The 18,266-nt window shown below is 40.7% G+C and overlaps 1 protein-coding gene across 1 annotated transcript in view; it reads left to right on the top strand.

Moving 5' to 3' along the window:
* The first annotated feature begins 13,723 nt into the window (after window positions 1–13,723).
* TRPM6 (transient receptor potential cation channel subfamily M member 6) overlaps window positions 13,724–18,266 on the top strand; it is a 147,950-nt gene continuing 143,407 nt past the window's right edge. The window contains exon 1 of the mRNA XM_047769235.1: window positions 13,724–13,762. Within this exon, the coding sequence (XP_047625191.1) occupies window positions 13,724–13,762 (39 nt within the window). The remainder of the gene's footprint in view (window positions 13,763–18,266) is intronic.

The raw sequence follows: 18,266 nt of genomic DNA, 5'->3' as shown, positions 1-18,266 counted from the left end.
ATAGAGTTGGTACTTGTGGGCTCAAAGGATCTGGAAAATTAGTGAAATGCATGTTTTATTAAGCGGGGAAGAATAAATGATCAGAAAAATGTAATATGGGAATTTCAGGCACACTAATCCTATAAGTCATTCCAAAATAATAGGATTTTCATTTTATGTATGTATTTATTTATTTATTTATTTATTTATTTTTGTCTTTTGTCTTTTTAGGGCCAGACCCGTGGTATATTGAGGTTCCCAGGCTAGGGGTCCAATTGGGACCTATAGCCTACACCACAGCCACAGCCACACCAGATCTGAGCCGTGTCTGGGACCTACGCCACAGCTCACGGCAACACCGGATTCTCAACCCACTGAGCGAGGCCAGGGATTGAACTTGCAAACTCATGGTTCCTAGGTGGATTCATTTCCGCTGCGCCACCGCGGGAACTCCAGGATTTTCATTTTAAATTAATATTAAAAATTATTTTGAAAATAAGGTCTTGGATTTCTTGTTGTGGCTCAGTGGTAACGAACCTGACTAGTATGCATGAGGACGAGGGTTTGATCCTTGACCTTGTTTAGTGGGTGAAGGATTTGGTGTTATCTTGAGCTGTGGCTGGCAGCTGCAGTTCTGATTCTACCCCTAGCCTGGGAACTTCCATATGTCATGGGTGTGGTCCTAAAAAGACAAAAAATAAAAAATAAAAATAAGGTCTCATTATAGAAAAATGAAGAGGAGTCATTTCTTTCTAATTTTTTTTCTATGTGGTCTTTTTTTTTTTTTTTGGCCCAACCAGCAGCATGTGGAAGTTCCTGGGCGAGGGATTGAACATACACCACAGTTGCAGTCTGCCAGTTCTAATGCCAGTTCCTTAATCCTTTGCACCTCTTCCTCTGCAAACTTCCTCTGCATGACACAGTTGTAACTCATATAATGTTCAAGGTACATTTTGGCTTTGCATAATCTTCACTGCTAGCATTTTTTAACAGCTACATAATTTCCCATCGAATAATTTACTTAATTACTTCTCAAATAATAGACTGTAAGCTAATTCCTAATGTATGGTTAAATAATTTTAAATAATTTTGATATGTCTTATTATGTAAATTTGTATCATGTTAGGGGATTTTGGGCAAGAGTTCTAGATGTGATCTTTCTTGGTCATAGGATTATGAGGCCTTTTATGACAGCATTTTGTTGTTAGGTCAGTAAGATAGTCTCCATTTTTTTTTTTAATTACTCAATGAATTTTATTACATTTATTGTTGTACAACAATCATCACAACCCAATTTTATAGCATTTCCATCCCAAACCTCCGGCACATCTCCCCACCCCCCCTCCTGTCTCACTTGGAAACCATAAGTTTGATAATCTCCATTTTTATAAAGCCCAAGATAACTAAATAAATTTTGTGGTTGGATTGCAGCAGTTCTGAATTTATTTTTTTTTATTTTTTAATTTTTTTGTCTTTTTTTGCTATTTCTTTGGGCCGCTCCCGCGGCATATGGAGGTTCCCAGGCTAGGGGTCTAATTGGAGCTGTAGCCACCGGCCTACGCCAGAGCCACAGCAATGCGGGATCCGAGCCGCGTCTGTAACCTACACCACAGCTCACAGCAACGCCGGATCGTTAACCCACTGAGCAAGGGCAGGGACCGAACCCGCAACCTCATGGTTCCTAGTCGGATTCGTTAACCACTGCGCCACGACGGGAACTCCCTGAATTTAATATCTAAACATAATGTCCTCATCTTAAAAAAGTTTGAATTGGAGTTCTCTTGCGGCACAGCAGGTTAAGGACCTGGCATTGTCACTACACTGTCTCATATCACTGCTGTGGTTTGGGTTCAATCACTGGCCCAGGAACTTCCACCTGCAATGGCTGTGGCAAAAAAAGCTCTTGAATTATTATATTTTGAAAGATACTACAGAAATCCTTTGGCATCTTTATTATCAAGTAAATCACATGCAGTTTGTTTAGTGAAAGATGTAATTGAAAGATCTGTTAGCATGGCAAGTGTGAGATTCTTTTGTTTTATAGATAGGCTACTGCACTGAGAGTTGTTTGAAAAAAAAAATAAGCCTTTGCTAGTGGTTTATAAATACTTTCATTAAAGTAACATTTTAAAAAATTAAGTAATCTCAAAATAAAACCTCATTAGTAAATAGACGTTGAAATTATTTTGGCTGAGAACTCTGATAGGATGGAAACACCATGGGCCTAGGAGTCAGACAAAATTGCCTTTGCAACTCCGTGACTTATTCAATTTATGCCTTTGGACACGTTTTGACTTTTCAGAAGCTCAGTCATTGTATAACTAGTGGTTAATAATGTAATAAGTAAAAATAAGGTATATAGCAAAGTGCCTAAACCACAGTGAGTGCCCATTTGTTACTAATTAGTAGTAATTTCTTCCCTGCTTTATTCATAGCACACATTGAAAATGTAATGAATGTCTCAGGAGGAATATTTAAAATATATAATTTAGCAGTTCCTGTCATGGCTCAGTGGTTAACGAATCCGACTGGGAACCATGAGGTTGTGGGTTCGATCCCTGGCATTGCTCAGTGGGTTAAAGATCTGGCGTTGCCATGAGCTGTGGTGTAGGTCACAGAAGCGGCTCGGATTCTGCATTGCTGTGGCTCTAGCGTAGGCCGGTGGCTGCAACTCCGATTCGACCCCTAGCTTGGGAACCTCCATATGCCGCTCGTGCGGCCCTAGAAAAGACAAAAAAATAAAAGAAAATATATAATTTAAAATACTTTAAAAAGACTCTTGTTTTAGTTCAACAGACTCTATAAATAAAAGGTTTTGCGTCTTTCTGTGAGGCTATGCTATACTAATTTAAAAATAAAATTTTAAAAAGACAGTACTAGATAAATGAATCAGGTATGAAGAATTCAATTAGTTGGTTCCTTCTGATTAAGTCATTAATTTTTTTCTGTTTCTTAGTTTCTCACCTGAAATGGAAAAATACAATTCCTTAAGCTATCAGAGTACTTTTTCCAAGGATGAACAATTGCAGTTGACCTTTCAGGGAGAGCAGAACAGGTTGAAAAGTGTCTCCTTTCAAGTAATTTAATCAAGAGAAAAGGATGAAGGGTTAAAAATTTCTTACTAATAGACATTTGTTGTTGAATAAATATATTCTCTTTTTTGTCTCATTTATTTATTGAAGTATTATTTATTTATAATGTGTTAATTTCTGCTGTACAGCAAAGTGATTCTTTTAAAAATATTTTTTCATTATGTTTTACCATAGGACATTAGATATAGTTCCGTATGCTTTACAGTATGAATTTGTTGATTGTCCCCTCCATGTATCATAGCTTACATCTGCTAACCCCAATCTCACACTCCATCCGCCTCTCCGTCCTCCTTGGCAACCACAAGTTTGCTCCGTGAGTTTGTTTTTGTTTCTTAGATAGGTTCATTTGTTTCATGTTTTAGACTCCATATGTGACTTACTTCACTTAGTATGATAATCTCTAGTTGCATAATAAATACATTCTTAATTCTGATATATACAAGTAATAAAAATCATAAAATCAGGTTCTGATTCAGTCATCCAACTAAGTTTTCAATGAATGCTCGTTATGTTCAAGGTGTGTGTAGAGAAAACAATGGACCTTTACAGCCACACACATCTGTGTTCAGATTTTTGTTGGCTTCAATTCTGACCTGCTGTGGGCCTGGTGATAGAGTGAAGATTTTTGACCCTCAGTGAAGCCTCACGGAGATCAGAAAAAAATGAAGAAACTGAGTTGTCTCTTTTGGCACAACCCATAACCACCAAATTTAGTGGCTTAAAATACCATCAGTTCATTATTTCTCATGATTCTGAGGGTTGGCTCTCCAAGAGGTCTTTCTTACAGGATGGTGGGCTCAGGGCAGTGTTAGAATAAGGTGAAGGCTGAAGCTGCAGGGCCACTGGAGGCCTAGGCTCAGGAACTTAAACCATGTCACTTTGGCCACAAGTCCAGCTCAGATTCATGGTGTGGAGAAGAGCCTGGGCCTTTGCATGGAAGGGTTATTGCAAAATACCTTGCAAAGAGATATGCTGCTGGGATGAGAGGGGTCTTTCATCAGTAAATCAGCTATGGTATCAGCTGTGTTTGTTTTGAAGCAGCTGAAGATGATGCTATTAAGGTGCCTTGCACTTTGTTACAGGTGCTCAGTCAATCTTCATACTCCTCCTTTCACATTTTCAAGAATTGTCCATAGTTGGGTACAGGTTGTCGGGAGGGATGGACTGAGGGTTTGGGACTGGCATATGCACAGTGTGGTATATGGAATGACCGGCCAATGGGGACAAGCTGTATAGCACAGGGAATTCTACCCAGTATTTCATGATAACCTATCGGAAAAGAATCTGAAGAAGAATGGAAACTGAACCAAAACCAAATCCAAAATGGAAACAATTTTCTTTAGAAGAATGCATATATTAGAAACTATTCCTTATGGCCTCCAATAACTGGGACTTATTAAGACCGTCATATATTTAAAGTAAAAAGTATCCATTTTTCTCTGCTGAAAAATCAGCTGTGCCCCTCCATTTTGAAATCATTAGGTTGACTTTAAAAGTTGGGGTAGTGGAGATCCTGCTGTTGGTGCAGTGGATCAGCGGAGTCTCTAGAGTGGAGTCTATTCAGTGCTGGGATGCAAGTTAGATCCTCAGCCCAGCACAATGGGTTAAGGATCTGGCGTTGTCATAGCTGCAGCATAGGTCACAACTGAGGATGGATCTGATTGTTGGCTGGGGAACTCCATGTGCCGTTGAGCAGCCAAACGAGGAAAAAAAAAAAATTTGGAGTACCTCTGAATTCCTGTTGTGGTTCATCGGGTTAAGAACCAAACACAGGGTTCTATCCCTGGCCTTGCTCAGTGGGTTAAGAATCTGGTGTTTCTGGAGCTGTGGCATAGGTCTCAGGTGTGGCTTGGATTTGATCCCTGGCTTGGAGAAATCCCATATGCCAAAAAAAAATAAAAATAAAAATAAAAATAATAAAAAGAATGGGAAGAGGAAGAAAGGTATTAGGGAGGCCAATGAATGAGAAAATAAAGCTGTTTATGTTGATGAGTGTTACCAATGGCGTCCCAGGTACTGTTTCACTTTTTATTGTTCCTCCTCCCTATAAACTCCTTGCAGACTGGACAATGTCTTATTCATCTTTGTTTTCCCAGCACCAGCAGGATGCCTGACAAACACTGTGTTCAGGAAATATTTGTTGACCTGAATTAAACCACACTAAACTACTAATGAACACCCTAAATTTAAAATTTCATAGCTAGCCTCTTGGCATAAATATATTTGTGGCCAGAGGACTTTTACAGACAAGCTTTTAAATTGAATGAGGTGCTTGTGAAAGATACAGATTCCTGGGTTTCACTCCAGAAATTCTGATACAAACGGTCTCTCGGTGGAGCTGAGTGGGTGGGGCCTGGGAATCTGCACTTTCAACAAATGCCTCAGATGTTTCTGATACAGTTTGGGAACGAAAGACAGCTTGTAAATGAGCATACAAGATGTATTAAACCCTGGAATTGCCCTGCTATTTTAGACTCTGCTTTGAAGCTTGATCTGTAAAGAATACATGACCATTTTAACATGTAAATTTATCAAAGAGATTAAACTAAAAGATGGTAACCACAGCCCGCCAACACTCTTGAGTTCCAAATATCTGGTCTTCTGGTGAGTCTGCAGATTCCTGAGAGCTTTCAGTTTCTAGGGCTGTGACAGACCTAACAGAGGAGATGTATGGAGAAAAACCAATAAAGAGGTGCTAATTGCCTTAGGAGGGTTTCTGAACCTGTTAACTGCTCACAGATAACAGGTTAACGTTTTGAAGGAGCTGTGTCAAGGAGATTAAGTGTGTTAACAGAAAAACAACAAAATGTTAATACATACATGAAATGTTCCAAGTTTTCTAACAAAGAAAAAAAATCACAGATTAACATTCTGAAGGAGCTGTGTCAAGGAGATTGTGTTAATAGAAAAATAACAAAATGTTAATACATATATGAGGTGTTCCAGGTTTTCTAACAAAGAAAAAATCACATTGAGAAATGAGGGGGGAAAGCCTGTGAACAGTGCCTGCAAATCTAAGCTCACTGGGCAGAAATTCAGACTGGACTAAAAGGATAGGTGCCCCCAAATTGAAGTCAGTTATCAGGGATGAATGGCCAGCCTCGTTATTTACAACACACGTAGTAAGAGGGCATCATCTCTGCCAGCATCTTGGGATTCACTCTAGTCACTAACCATAGCCTTAATCGACTTCCAAGGCAGAGGAACCCACTGAAAATAACCAAAATCACAAAGCTTTTGATTGTATTTTGTGGATTTCCTTTGTTCAGTCTGAGGAAGGGGGATTTATTCGCTGTCATTCTCACCTATAGATAAATAAACCGAGGCTCAGAGGGATCACCTAGCACCCAGTAACTCCCAGGTAGTAAAAGGCATGTTATTAGATTAAATCTTCTGTGTCCTCCCCTCACCACACTGACTCAACAAGAACAATAAAATATGTCTGTGGTTATGACGAACATCCTATTTGACCCTCCCTGTACTCCCTGATCCAGGTAAGGTTGGAATCACCTCCTTTCTACACTGGAGGTAACTGGGGCCAAAAGGTATTGTGACAAGTCTATAGGGCTGTAAAAGGCAGCGTGTGGAGGTGGAGCCCAGATCTGACTGCACAAGTCAGAAGCTCAGATAAGGTTTTGGTAGCCTGTGAGTCCAGGATGAAAGCTCGATCTGGATCTGCCGGGGAGTGCTTACAGGTATGCTGGGCTGCCAGCCGGCGGGGCAAAGAGCCTTAGGCGATTTACCAAATCTGAGCCTAGGGCCCTGGGCGGCTGTGGGTGGGGCCAGCCACAAGATATCTTACTAGAATCTGGAATAGCTAGAATTTACGAAATGCCTGCTCTCAAGTCCTTTGGTCTCCACCTGGAGCTGATTATCATATCTGAGTGTTTGGCTACCCGAGAACAATTACTTAAGGGCATGCCCCGCAGCCCCCGTCCAGGAGCTGGAATGGGGCCAGCGAGGAGGAAGCATCAGAGCGGTAACCTAACGGAGCCGGAGGTTCAGTTTAAGGCGGTGGGGACACGTCCCCGGAGAGGAGGCAGCTCTGTTGTTCCGCTCCCGGCGGGTGGCAGAGGAGACCGGACGTGGCGTGAGCCAGGAGCGGGGAGGAGAGAAGGCTTAATTAGGAGCAGAGGGGCAGGTCAGGCCGCCGAAGACCCTGAAGAGCCGGGCGTTGTATTACCGGAGGCGGCGGGAGAAGTGCCCAGACCGTAGCGCGCACCCGTGCGCGTCCCTGCGCGCCCCGCTCCGGAGTCCCGGAGCCATGAGAGTGCAGGTCAAGGTAAACGTCCGTCCTCTACCTTCTGCGCCGTCCTCTCCCTTGCGCAGCTGAGACTTGGGGTCTTGCAGCGTCGCTACCTCGAGTCCCGCGTGTGGGCTGCTCTCGACTACTCGCCAGAAGCTCAAAAGGAAGTTCTGGGGGCTTAGAGAAGACCGGGGATGCTTGAGAAAGAAGGGAGCTTGGGGAGTCTGGGGAAGGAGTGCAGACCCTGGTCGTGTCTTGGTCTCTTATAAGGTGGCCAGACCTCAAACTGGCTTTCACTTACCTATTTTGTCTGGATTGACACACATGGTGCGTGAATAAGTACTATTTATTGTGCACATTGTATTTCATACATTTCGGCGTAGTCTGGTTGTTAGTACTTTCTTTGGACACAGGTCTCCTGAGGTAGCATCCCAGCTCCACTACTAATTAGTTGGGTAGGTAACTGAACCTTTGAGCTTTGGCTTTCCTTATCTGGAAAATAGAATAGTAATTATAATTAGAGGGTTAAATGAGATGTTACATATGCATTGCACTGAGAATAAACATTTTTAGTAGATTACAAAAGTTTGGTCGTTACTATTTCATCCAGGCAAAAATCCTGAGACCTAAGTATCACCACCACCCACTTCCACCACCATGTTTACAGGTGAGGAAAATCAAACTGAGGGAGAAAAACAGAGTTAGGTTTGGAACCCAGGTGAGAGCTTTAAAACACTGAGACTGTGGATACCATACACAGGATTTTGATCATTCGTTTCTAGGGAGAAAGTAGTTCATTTTTAACTGCCAAAGTGGGAACTGAGTTCTTCAATTTCTTTTTCCCAGTATACAAATTTTGATGTTTCATTTTTCATCTACTTTGGATTTTTCCATGACTGACAAAACATTAGATACTCTGGCTTGATTGACACCTGGGTTTGGCTGTAAGAAACTGGCTGTTTCTTAGGTATATTTCCCTACTGCCAGGGGGCTGTACTCAGCATGAGCCTCCTTTTTTGGGCCAAAAGTGGGGACCAGCTCTCAGATAATATTAAACTTTGCTTTGATAGACAAAGTTGTGAATAACATTTCAAGTTAATTGTACCCCAGAGGAGAGGGGAAAGACCCAGGCAGCATACTGGTGATTTGCCACAAATGTTGGTCGTATCTTTTCCGTTTACAATTCTCTGATAGCTGAATTTTTTTTTTTTTTTTGGCAGGACATTTATGCCAAAACTACCAAGTGTTTGGTAAATATAGGACCTGAAATATGTCTTGTCTCTTTCTTTCTCCCTGAGTTTTTAATCATGGGTTTTATTATAGGCTGGAAAGCCCAACCACTTAGAGTGAGACTCTCCTCACATTTCCGGTAGAATCATCCAGTATTGGAACTGAAAGTGGCCACCCTACCTATAATTCATTATTTCTTTGTCACATCAGAAATCTGCATGGCAACTGTTTTCCTGTTTAAAAAAAAAATAAGTCATTGCTAGGCAAGATATTCTGATATGGGTCTCAGTTGTGATTTTTCTCTTTTTTACTTAATTTTATTGAAGTCATATATACCTATAGTTCAGAGGCAAATAAGCATAAGGTTTATTACTAAAAATAGCAGAACCTCCATTTTCTTCTTTTTAGAAAAAGCAATCATGTTCATCTTTTTTAGCTAGTTGCTACTTATTCATGTCTAAATAATGCTTCTATTGCTCCTACTTTTTTTTCAGATTTAATCATCATGTACTGTCTTTCCAACATGAAATATGGATATTTAGCTTCCTTTTTCCTGCACCTACCACTCACAGGCATCCATTGCTTCCATCGATCTTAACTCATAATTTTTAGTTAGGTCAATATTTATTTGGCCTCACCTACAGTATGTGGATGTTCTCAGGTCAGGGATTGAACTAGAGCCACAGCAGTGACCTGAGTTGCTGCAGTGGTGATGCTGGATCCTTAACCCACTGTGCCACAATGGAACTCCTATGTCAATATTTAGTTCTGTCAACATTACTATGCATTTTTACACAAAGTGCTGAATTAGGTAGTACATGGTTACTTTCGCTTGCTTAGTATTGTTCTCCCCTAGGGCTGGTAATATGGTGACCAGGGCCAGTGCTTCATTATCAGTGGTGTTCACATTTTTAAGAAATGTAAGACAGGTCTCTCTTGTGAACTTGTGGAAGTCCTGGTGTGTAGTCTTCGTGTTGATTTTGTTGAGGGTTCCCTCTTGGAGGAGAAGGGACTCTGTCCGTGCAAGTCATGGGTCAAGACAAGAATGAGGTTTTTCCCATAATAGACTGGGTTTGGGTAACAGAAACTTGCACTCTGGCCCATTGTCAGCCAGGCCTTAGTAAAACTTGGTCAGACTGGTGTTCTAATGCAAATTCTATCAAGATCTTCTAGGAGTTCCTCTTGTGGCACAGTGAAAACGAATCTGACTAGGAACTGTGAGGTTGCAGGTTCAGTCCCTGGCCTTGCTCAGAGGGTTAAGGATCCAGAGTTGCTGTGAGCTGTGGTGTGGGTCACAGACATGGCTTGGACCTGGAGTGGGTGTGGCTGTGGCATAGGCTGGCAGCTGTAGCTCCAATTCAACCCCTAGCCTGGGAATGTCCATATGCCGAGGGTGTGGCCTTAAAAAGCAAATTAAAAAAAAAAAAAAACAAACATTCTAGTGCAGCAGCAGCAATCTCGGTCAATTTTATCTTGTTGAATACAGCTTTTCAACTTTCTTTACTTGTCCAGACTGGTTGCCCTTCATGTTGGATGTACAGCTGTTACTTGGGGCTCTCTCTTCACCATTGTTTTAGGGACTCCCTTTGCCTCTTTCTTATGCCGAATCTTGTCTCTTGATTCCCATGTCTTTTTCTTTCTTCATTTTTTTCCCATTATTTTGGTGGAGCACATTCTCCAGTACCTCTTTGAGAAAGGGTATATGTAAGGTACATTCAATGTATTCTTATGACATATTATCCTTCCAGATTTTTTTTCCCTTAAAAAAGTTCTACTAACAATGCCAAAATAATTACTTGTAATAATTCAAACACTGCAAATAGAAATTCAAAGTTCCCCTTTCATCCTTCATCCTCATCCCCCTCCAATCCAGAGGTTATCAAACTGCTGGATTTGGAGCATTTTATTTAGGTATATTTTTTATACATATATATTTCTGCCTATGGTATGCAGAAATCCCTGAGCGAGGGCTCCGACCTGCACTTTAGCTGCAACCCATGCCGCAACAATAACACCACATCCTCAGCCTGCCAAGCCACCAGGGAACTCCCATATACATATGTGTATATTGTTTTGATTTGTGCATTTGTTTTTACATAAAGATAATTATACTGTTTTATATGTAACCTGATTGTTTTAAGAATAGTTACTGGACATCTTTCCATGTCAGTACTTATTAATGCTCTCTTGACTAATGTGTTCACATGAGCTGGATCAGTCAAGAATAAGCACAAAGCATTTTCTGAGCAATCGTTCTTCTAGATTCACGCTGCCAACAAAACTTAGTGAATGTCAACCTATATGCTAAGCCCTGTTCCAGAACCTAGGAATATATAGTTAAACTTTTATTTTTGAGTTAGAGAGGGATGGTGAGATGATTCGAGGGAATGGAACTGAGCTCAGCTGCAGCTTTAATTAGCTTATCTTCCCTTCCCTGGAGTACAAACATCATTCAATCAAGTTTTTCTGTCTCTCTTTCTCTGTGTAAAATCATGATCATTACAAATTGAACTCTATAATTTTGTGCCACCAGAGCAATGGACCATGCCCCATGTGATCTATATATATCATGGAATATCATTCAGCCTTAAAAAGGAAGGAAACTCTTGTCACATGCTACATCACAGATGGACCTTGAAGACATTGTGCTAAATGAAATAGCCAGTCACAAAAGACAAATATTGTATGATTCCATTTATATGAGGTGTCTAAAGTAGTTTAGTGCACAGAAAGAAAAAATAGAATGATGGTTACCAGATCCTGGGTAGACAGGGAAATTAGGAATTGTTTAATAGGTATAAAGTTTCAGTTTTGCAAGATGAAAAATTCTGGAGATTGGTTGCACAAAATTATACATATAATAATAATAATAATAAACTGTACACTATAAAATGACTATGATGGTAAATTCCACATTATGTATATTTTATCACAATTTTAAAAAATAGAATTTCACACCAATTCCATAGTGTGATTTGTTCTATAATGTGAATTCAGTGATCAAACCTGCTTTCACCTGGGTTCACCTTTTGTCTATAATCGTAGCTTTTCTAGGGTATGGAGAGCAGGTAGCAGTGGACTTTCCTAGAAACTTTCTCCTTTTTTTAAAATTTTATTTTATGGCCACACCCATGGTGTATGGAAATTCCCAGGCCAGGAATCAGTCCTGCACCGCATCAATAACAATGCTGATCCTTAATCCACTGAGCCATCAGGCAACTTGCCTGGAAACTTTCTTCTCATGGACTTGGCAGCAGAGCTTTTAGCGTGTTCCCTTGTTGGGGTAGCCCAGTGTTGCTTTCCCTTTCTTCCTACAAGTGTTGGTATTTTCACATCTCTGGGGAAAAGGTTCCCCAGTCCTTTATAGCACAGATAAACTTTGAGATTATTTCAGAATTACACAACTGGGGACAGTGAGAAGTCATTTTGTTTGCCTTGGAGGTTGCATTCTTTCTCTGGTTTTGCAAGCATGTGCAGGAGCCTCCTGGTCCATTTTGATTGGAGCAGAAGACCTTTACTCAATAGCACAGACAGGTGCTTTCCCTGGCCCTCATTTTTCTGCATTTTCCCTACTGGCATTTGCTTTCCAGCCCTCACCTGATGTGGAAGGACCCCCTGGTGTTTAGATCTTAAAGTGCTCCAAGATCAGAACTAGAGGTGGAATCAGAGCTGTAGCCCCTTGTCTACACCACAGCCACAGCAAATGCCAGATCCGAGTCACATCTGTGACGTACACCACTGCTCATGGCAATGCCAGATCCTTAACCCGCTGAGCAAGGCCAGGGATCAAACCTGCCTCCTCATGGATGCTGGTCAAATCCATTTCCACTGAGCCACGATGTAAACTTCTGGATTGTTCTTTATTCTTCCACCTTTCCCTAATCTATGTGTGGCCATATACAGAATTTTCTTCCACACAGACTCAAATCCCAGCAGGGTGAATGACTATGAGCAACCGAAGTTCTTTCCTCACTTTACCTATTTTGAAGGTTCTGCTAAAAGGTCTTTTTTTGTTTTGTTTTGCTTTTAGGGCTGCGCTGGCAGCATATGGAAGTTCCCTGACTAGGGGTTGAATCAGAGCAATAGCCTCTGGCCTATACCACGGCCCCACAGCAATGTGGAATCTGAGCCACATCTTAACCCTACACCACAGCTCACAGCAACACTGGAGCCTTAACCCACTGATCGAGGCCAGGGCTCGAACCCTCATCCTCATGGATACTACTTGGGTTTGTTAACCATTGAGCCATGATTCGAACTCCTGTAAATGGTCATTTTTGACATAAGCAAACCACTTGGTGCAGGGTGGAAACACCCCTGTCTGCCAGGAGCTGTGCTTTCTGTAGCAAGTGTGCTAGTCACTTGGAGAAAACACTCTTGAGGTTCTATCCCTGTCCTGTATGCGAGTTTAACATTCTCTTTATCTTCCTTGGTGTAGGGGTGTATTGAGGGCTATGGGCCAGGAGGATCCACTCAAGTTGCTCACACAAAACCAGAGAGATTTAGGTCTAGGCACAATTTAATTTGCTTGTGATTATAAGATCACAGAGCCTGAAAGTCATATGCCATTTTACAACTTTTGGCAAGTTCCTTCCTTTCTCACTGATTTCTCTCAGTTGCTGCCAACAAAGGAACAGAACATAGTAGTTGTAGACTCTCTAGAAATATCACCAGGGAGGCCAAAAGAGTAATGAAGGGAGCAAAGAGTTAGAAAAAGTAGTTTTACTGCTGACTGCATACCCACAGGCAAGTTAGCTCAGTTTCCTTATCTATAGAGTAAATGGCCACCATTTGTGGCCCCTTCTTTTGTAGAACTTTGAGTTAAGAGATTCCTTTGAGAATCTGATGAAAATAAAAGATAAGCAACTAAAAGACTCAAACTAGAGTGGAAACCTGACCTGCTGGGCACTCAGGCCTACTGGTCAGTGTACGCTCTGTCTAAAAATGGCTACCCACCCTTGGCCTCAGCAGACTGTGGTCAAGTTGAAATGCAAGTTTAGTATTGCCAAATTCTATTTTTTTTTTGTTTTTTTAAATCAACTTTCCTTGTTAAAGAAAATGCAGATGTATATATTCTTTCTTGAATTATGAAGCTTCTGGGTTTTTATATTTTACTAGTTGCTTCAAAGATTTTTGTTTTTAAATTAAAAAAAAAAAAAAACATTTTTTTTTGGCCATGCCTATGGCCAAAGAAGTTCAGAAGTTCCCCGACCAGGTATCAAACATGTACCACAGCTGTGAGCCAAGCCTCGACAGTGATGACACCAGATGTTTTACTTGCTAGGCCATGAGGGAACTCCAAAGATTACTGAAAACATGTTAGGGGCTGAACAAAACACATTTGTGGCCAGCTTTCTGCTTATAGGCAGACATATATCTGTATTTTTTTTTTTCTACTGTGGGTAAACCCATATTATTTATGGATTTATTTATGGGTTTTTCTCCCTTTCTGCCTGTGCCACTTCCACCTTAAGTTTTTTTAACAAGTTTATTGAGATATATTTATAGATCATAGAGCTTAGCTGTTTAAAGTGTACAACTTAATGGCTTAATTTATTATATTTACAGGATTATGCATACATCATGACAGTCAATTTTATAACATATTCATTATCCCTCACACTCCTTAGCTGTCAATCCCAAACCCCTCCATCCCTACCATCCCTAGGCAACCACTGATGTATTTTCTGCTTCTATAGATTTGCCTCTTCTGGGCATTTTATATAAATAGATTCATACATAGATTCATACACTATTTATTCCTTTGTGACTGATTTCTTTCAGTTAGCATAACGTTTTCGAGGTTCATCCATGTTGTGCCATGTATCCATGCTTCATTTTTTTGTATTGCTGAATAATATTCCATTGTGTGGCTACAGCACATCACATTTGTCTATTCATCAGTTGGTGGATATTTTTGTTGTTTTTGCTTTTTTGTCTATTGTGAATAATACTGCTATGAACATTTCTGTACAAGTGCTTGCATGGACATGTGTTTTCATTTCTCTTGGGTAGATACCAAGAAGTGGGCTTTTCAGGTCATATCATAATTCTATGTTTAGCCTTTTGAGGGACCTCCAGACTGTTTTCCACAGTGGTTGCACCACTTAACATTCCCACCAGCAAGCTCTGAGAATTACAATTTCTCCTCATTCTTGGCAGTACTTTGGTTTTTTTGTTTGTTTTTGTTTTGTTTTGTTTTGCTTTTTAGAGTCGTACCTATGACATATGGAGGCTCCCAGGCTAGGGGTCAAATTGGAGCTACAGCTGCTGGTCTACGCCACAGCCATAGCAACATCAGACCCAAGCTGCATCTGTGACCTACACCACAGCTCACGGCAATGCCAGATCTTTAATGCACTGAGTGAGGCCAGGGATCAGACCCGCAACCTCATTGTTCCTAGTCAGATTTTTTTCTGCTGAGCCATAGTGGAAACTCATCGGTAGTACCTTGTATTATGTGACTTTTTGATCATAGCCATCCTAGTAGGTATGAAGAGGTATCTCACTGTGGTTTAGATTTGCATCTAAATGATTAATGATTTAGATTTGCATCTAAATCTTTTCCTACGTTCACTAGCTATTTATATACCTTCTTTGGAGAACAGAGTATTCGGATCATTTGTGCAGCACTCAGGTTTGATCCAGCTCTTGAGATTTTCTCCTGGGAAATGCACACATTCATATCTATAGAAAAGTTGTTATATAATTTCTAGAGGTTCATGACCCTCTTGATAGCTCTCTCTGAGTCTGAGGAATCCCACAGAGGATGTGCTATATAGTGGAGATTTTTCTGGGTACTTTATATGCTTGAGCTCATTTATTATTATCTACTAAGGACCTCATGGGATTTGGGTGAGGATTAGATATTCGGGAAAATGATTTGTAAAGCCTAAGACACAATTCAGCTTCAGGGATTGTTACAGGTGCAAGTTATGCAGGCAAGTGATGGTGAAATGAGGTTGTTGAGGGCATGAACTGCCTATGTTTGAATCCTAGTGTCGTTTTTATGAGCATTTGTGTTCTTGGGCAAATTACTCAACCTCTGACTCAGTGTCTTCATTTGTAAATTGGAGATAATAACTGTCTCTACATCCCACATGCTCTTGGGCAGAGTTAATAGCAACAAAGTGCTTGGCATGGTGCAGGTGGGTGCCTTGAAAGTGCTGAATAATTGTTAACCTGGCTCTGTGGGCTGAATGTTTGTGTGTCCCCAAAGTTCTCATGTTGAAGCCCCAATCTACAATGTGATGGTATTTGCAGGTGGAACCTTTGAGAGGTAAATAGGTTTTGAGGGTGGAGCCCTTGTGAATGGGATCAGTTCCCTTACAAGAAGAGACAAGAGAGAGATGAGTGATTTCTCTGCCATGTGAAGATACTGTAAACAAGGAAGAGGTTCTCACTAGAGCTCAACCAGGAGGGGACTCTAGTCTTGGATTTATGGCCTCCAGAACATTGAGTAATAAATGTTCATGGTGCAAGGCATCCAGCCTACGATATTCTGTTAAAGTAGCCCAAACTGACTAAGATACCTGCTATTTATATCATTTTATAGGACAGAACAGGTTATTAGTGTATTGTACAAAAAAAAAAAAATAGATATCCTCCGTTGATCTTTTAAAGAGCCAAGAGTTTTTTGTTTTCTAAAATGATCTTGTAAATTTAGGAAAGAGAATTTTCCTCCCAGAAGGATTTAAGTCCAGAGGGTACTTGTCAGATTCTTGGCCTGGATCAGCTAATCCTCTCTAACCTTTGTCACCACAATTAGTGCCTACTTTAACGTGATTTAAAACAACAAGAAAAAACAAAACCCCCAATACTTGTCCTTATCTGGCCTAGAGAAACTCAAGTTCCAAGCAGGCAGTTTTGCTCTGTGATCAGGTCAAGTGATTAGATACTGTTGGATTAAAACAAAGAGGGTCCAAAGTCTTAAGACTTGAGCTCTTTTTAGTATTAGCTAGAGTCTTTAGGATAGCCTTAAGAAAGGCAGACTAGGAGGGAGTCGAGAATTGGAGTAAGACTTAACAGATTGTATCTTTGTTCTCAGATGGAATAAAGAGGCAAGCCCCTCAGGGTGATGTTGTGGTTCTTGAGCTGCTCACAGCCACTACTTTGAAAGATAAACCACATTTTGAGAAACAACTCTTGGAGTGGAGACATTTTAGACAGAAAGTGTGTCTTGTTGGAGTTGCCGTTGTGGCTTGGTGGTGATGAGCCTGACTGGTATCATGAGGATGCAGGTTCGATCCCTGGCCTTGCTCAGTGGGGTGGGGATCCTTCGTTGCCATGAACTGTGATGTGGGTCATAGACGCAGCTCAGATCCAGTGTTGACCGCCTGCTGTAGCTCCGATTCTACCCCTAGTCTGGGAACCTCCATGTACCACAGGTGCAGCCCTAAAAAACAAAAAGAAAGAAAGTGCATCTTGCTGATTGGTGTTTGGATTCAGCAAATACTAAGTGTGAAAAGCGGGGTGATAGATAAAGGGCTAGGAGCCATTTACCCAGAGGTAGTTATCTGTGGGGTCTTCCTGATGTTAGAGTCTTTCATTTAAGTTTAACTGAATGGAAGAGCTCTTTAAGGTTTAGGCCAGGAGAATTTCTGAGAATTACTGGAATCCCAATGTTTTGTCAGTTGTTTTCTGATGCACAATGATGTGTGTGTGTGTAGCACATGGGTTTTGTTAAAGAATTTTTTTCATAGTGTTTGTTAAAGATGACAAGGAAGACTATTAAAGGTACAACTGCAGTGGGGGTTTTGTAGTAGAAAAGAGCGATTGGGCTCAACTCCAAATGTAAGCTAAGTGGAGTTTTATTGCCAAGGAGCAGGATGGGGTCAGTGGACAGAAAAAAGGCCAATAGATTAAGGATAGGGGGTTCTTGCTAGACCAACTCAACAGGATTCTTGCTGAAGGTGGACCAGAGTGATCAGATGCCAAGCGTGGGAGATTTTTGCTAAACTAATTCAGCAGGATTCTTGCTAAAAATGTACTGAGTGGGCCAAGGACAGAGTCTAAGAAGGAGCCTGACTCAGTTTTGGTCAGGGAAGAATCTTCCTCAGTTTGCATCTGGAGGTGGTTAAGGTAGAACATTCTTTATAGTACAATCAATCACAAAATATATGAGCATTTGAGTAACATATTCTTTAAAGAAGAAAAGCTGCTTTTGTTTAGACCGTCTTTTAGAAATGTGTTTTTGGTCTTTTTCTTATGATTAGAGTATATTTCTTATCTTATGATAGCAGAAGAAGTTAAATAGAGAAGAAATGTCTAAATAATCAAAACCCAGTGAAAATGGCAACCTGTTCTGTAGTTTTTCTTCTCAATGACTTAGGGAAAGGCATTGTGTAGTAGCTATGTTCCCCTGAGAACAATATAGTTGTTCTTTCCTGAATTATTCCAAGTACAGTTAGTCTCTAACAACAACATTGGAACTTTGAAAATCTAGTATAACAGCCAGAAACACAAGCTGGGAAATTTTTTTCCTAGCAAATGATGTTTTATATCTGCCAACCCCTGTTATAGAATTCTTGGTATCCCACTGACAGAATTCTGATTCTGAATTTCCTGGACCACCCTCATTCCATTACAACATCTTTTTCCTCCTAGAATTTTAGGGGAATTGTTTACTCTTGGTACAATTTTTTTTTTTTTCTGAGAAAAAGAACACACACACGATTTGAACCTTACCCTAAATCTTTCAGCTTAAATTTAGATAAACA

Source organism: Phacochoerus africanus, chromosome 2, assembly GCF_016906955.1.
Source record: "Phacochoerus africanus isolate WHEZ1 chromosome 2, ROS_Pafr_v1, whole genome shotgun sequence".
NCBI classification, from domain to species: domain Eukaryota; kingdom Metazoa; phylum Chordata; class Mammalia; order Artiodactyla; family Suidae; genus Phacochoerus; species Phacochoerus africanus.
Note: the sequence above shows the minus strand (reverse complement) of the source record. Positions and strands in the feature narration are given on the sequence as shown.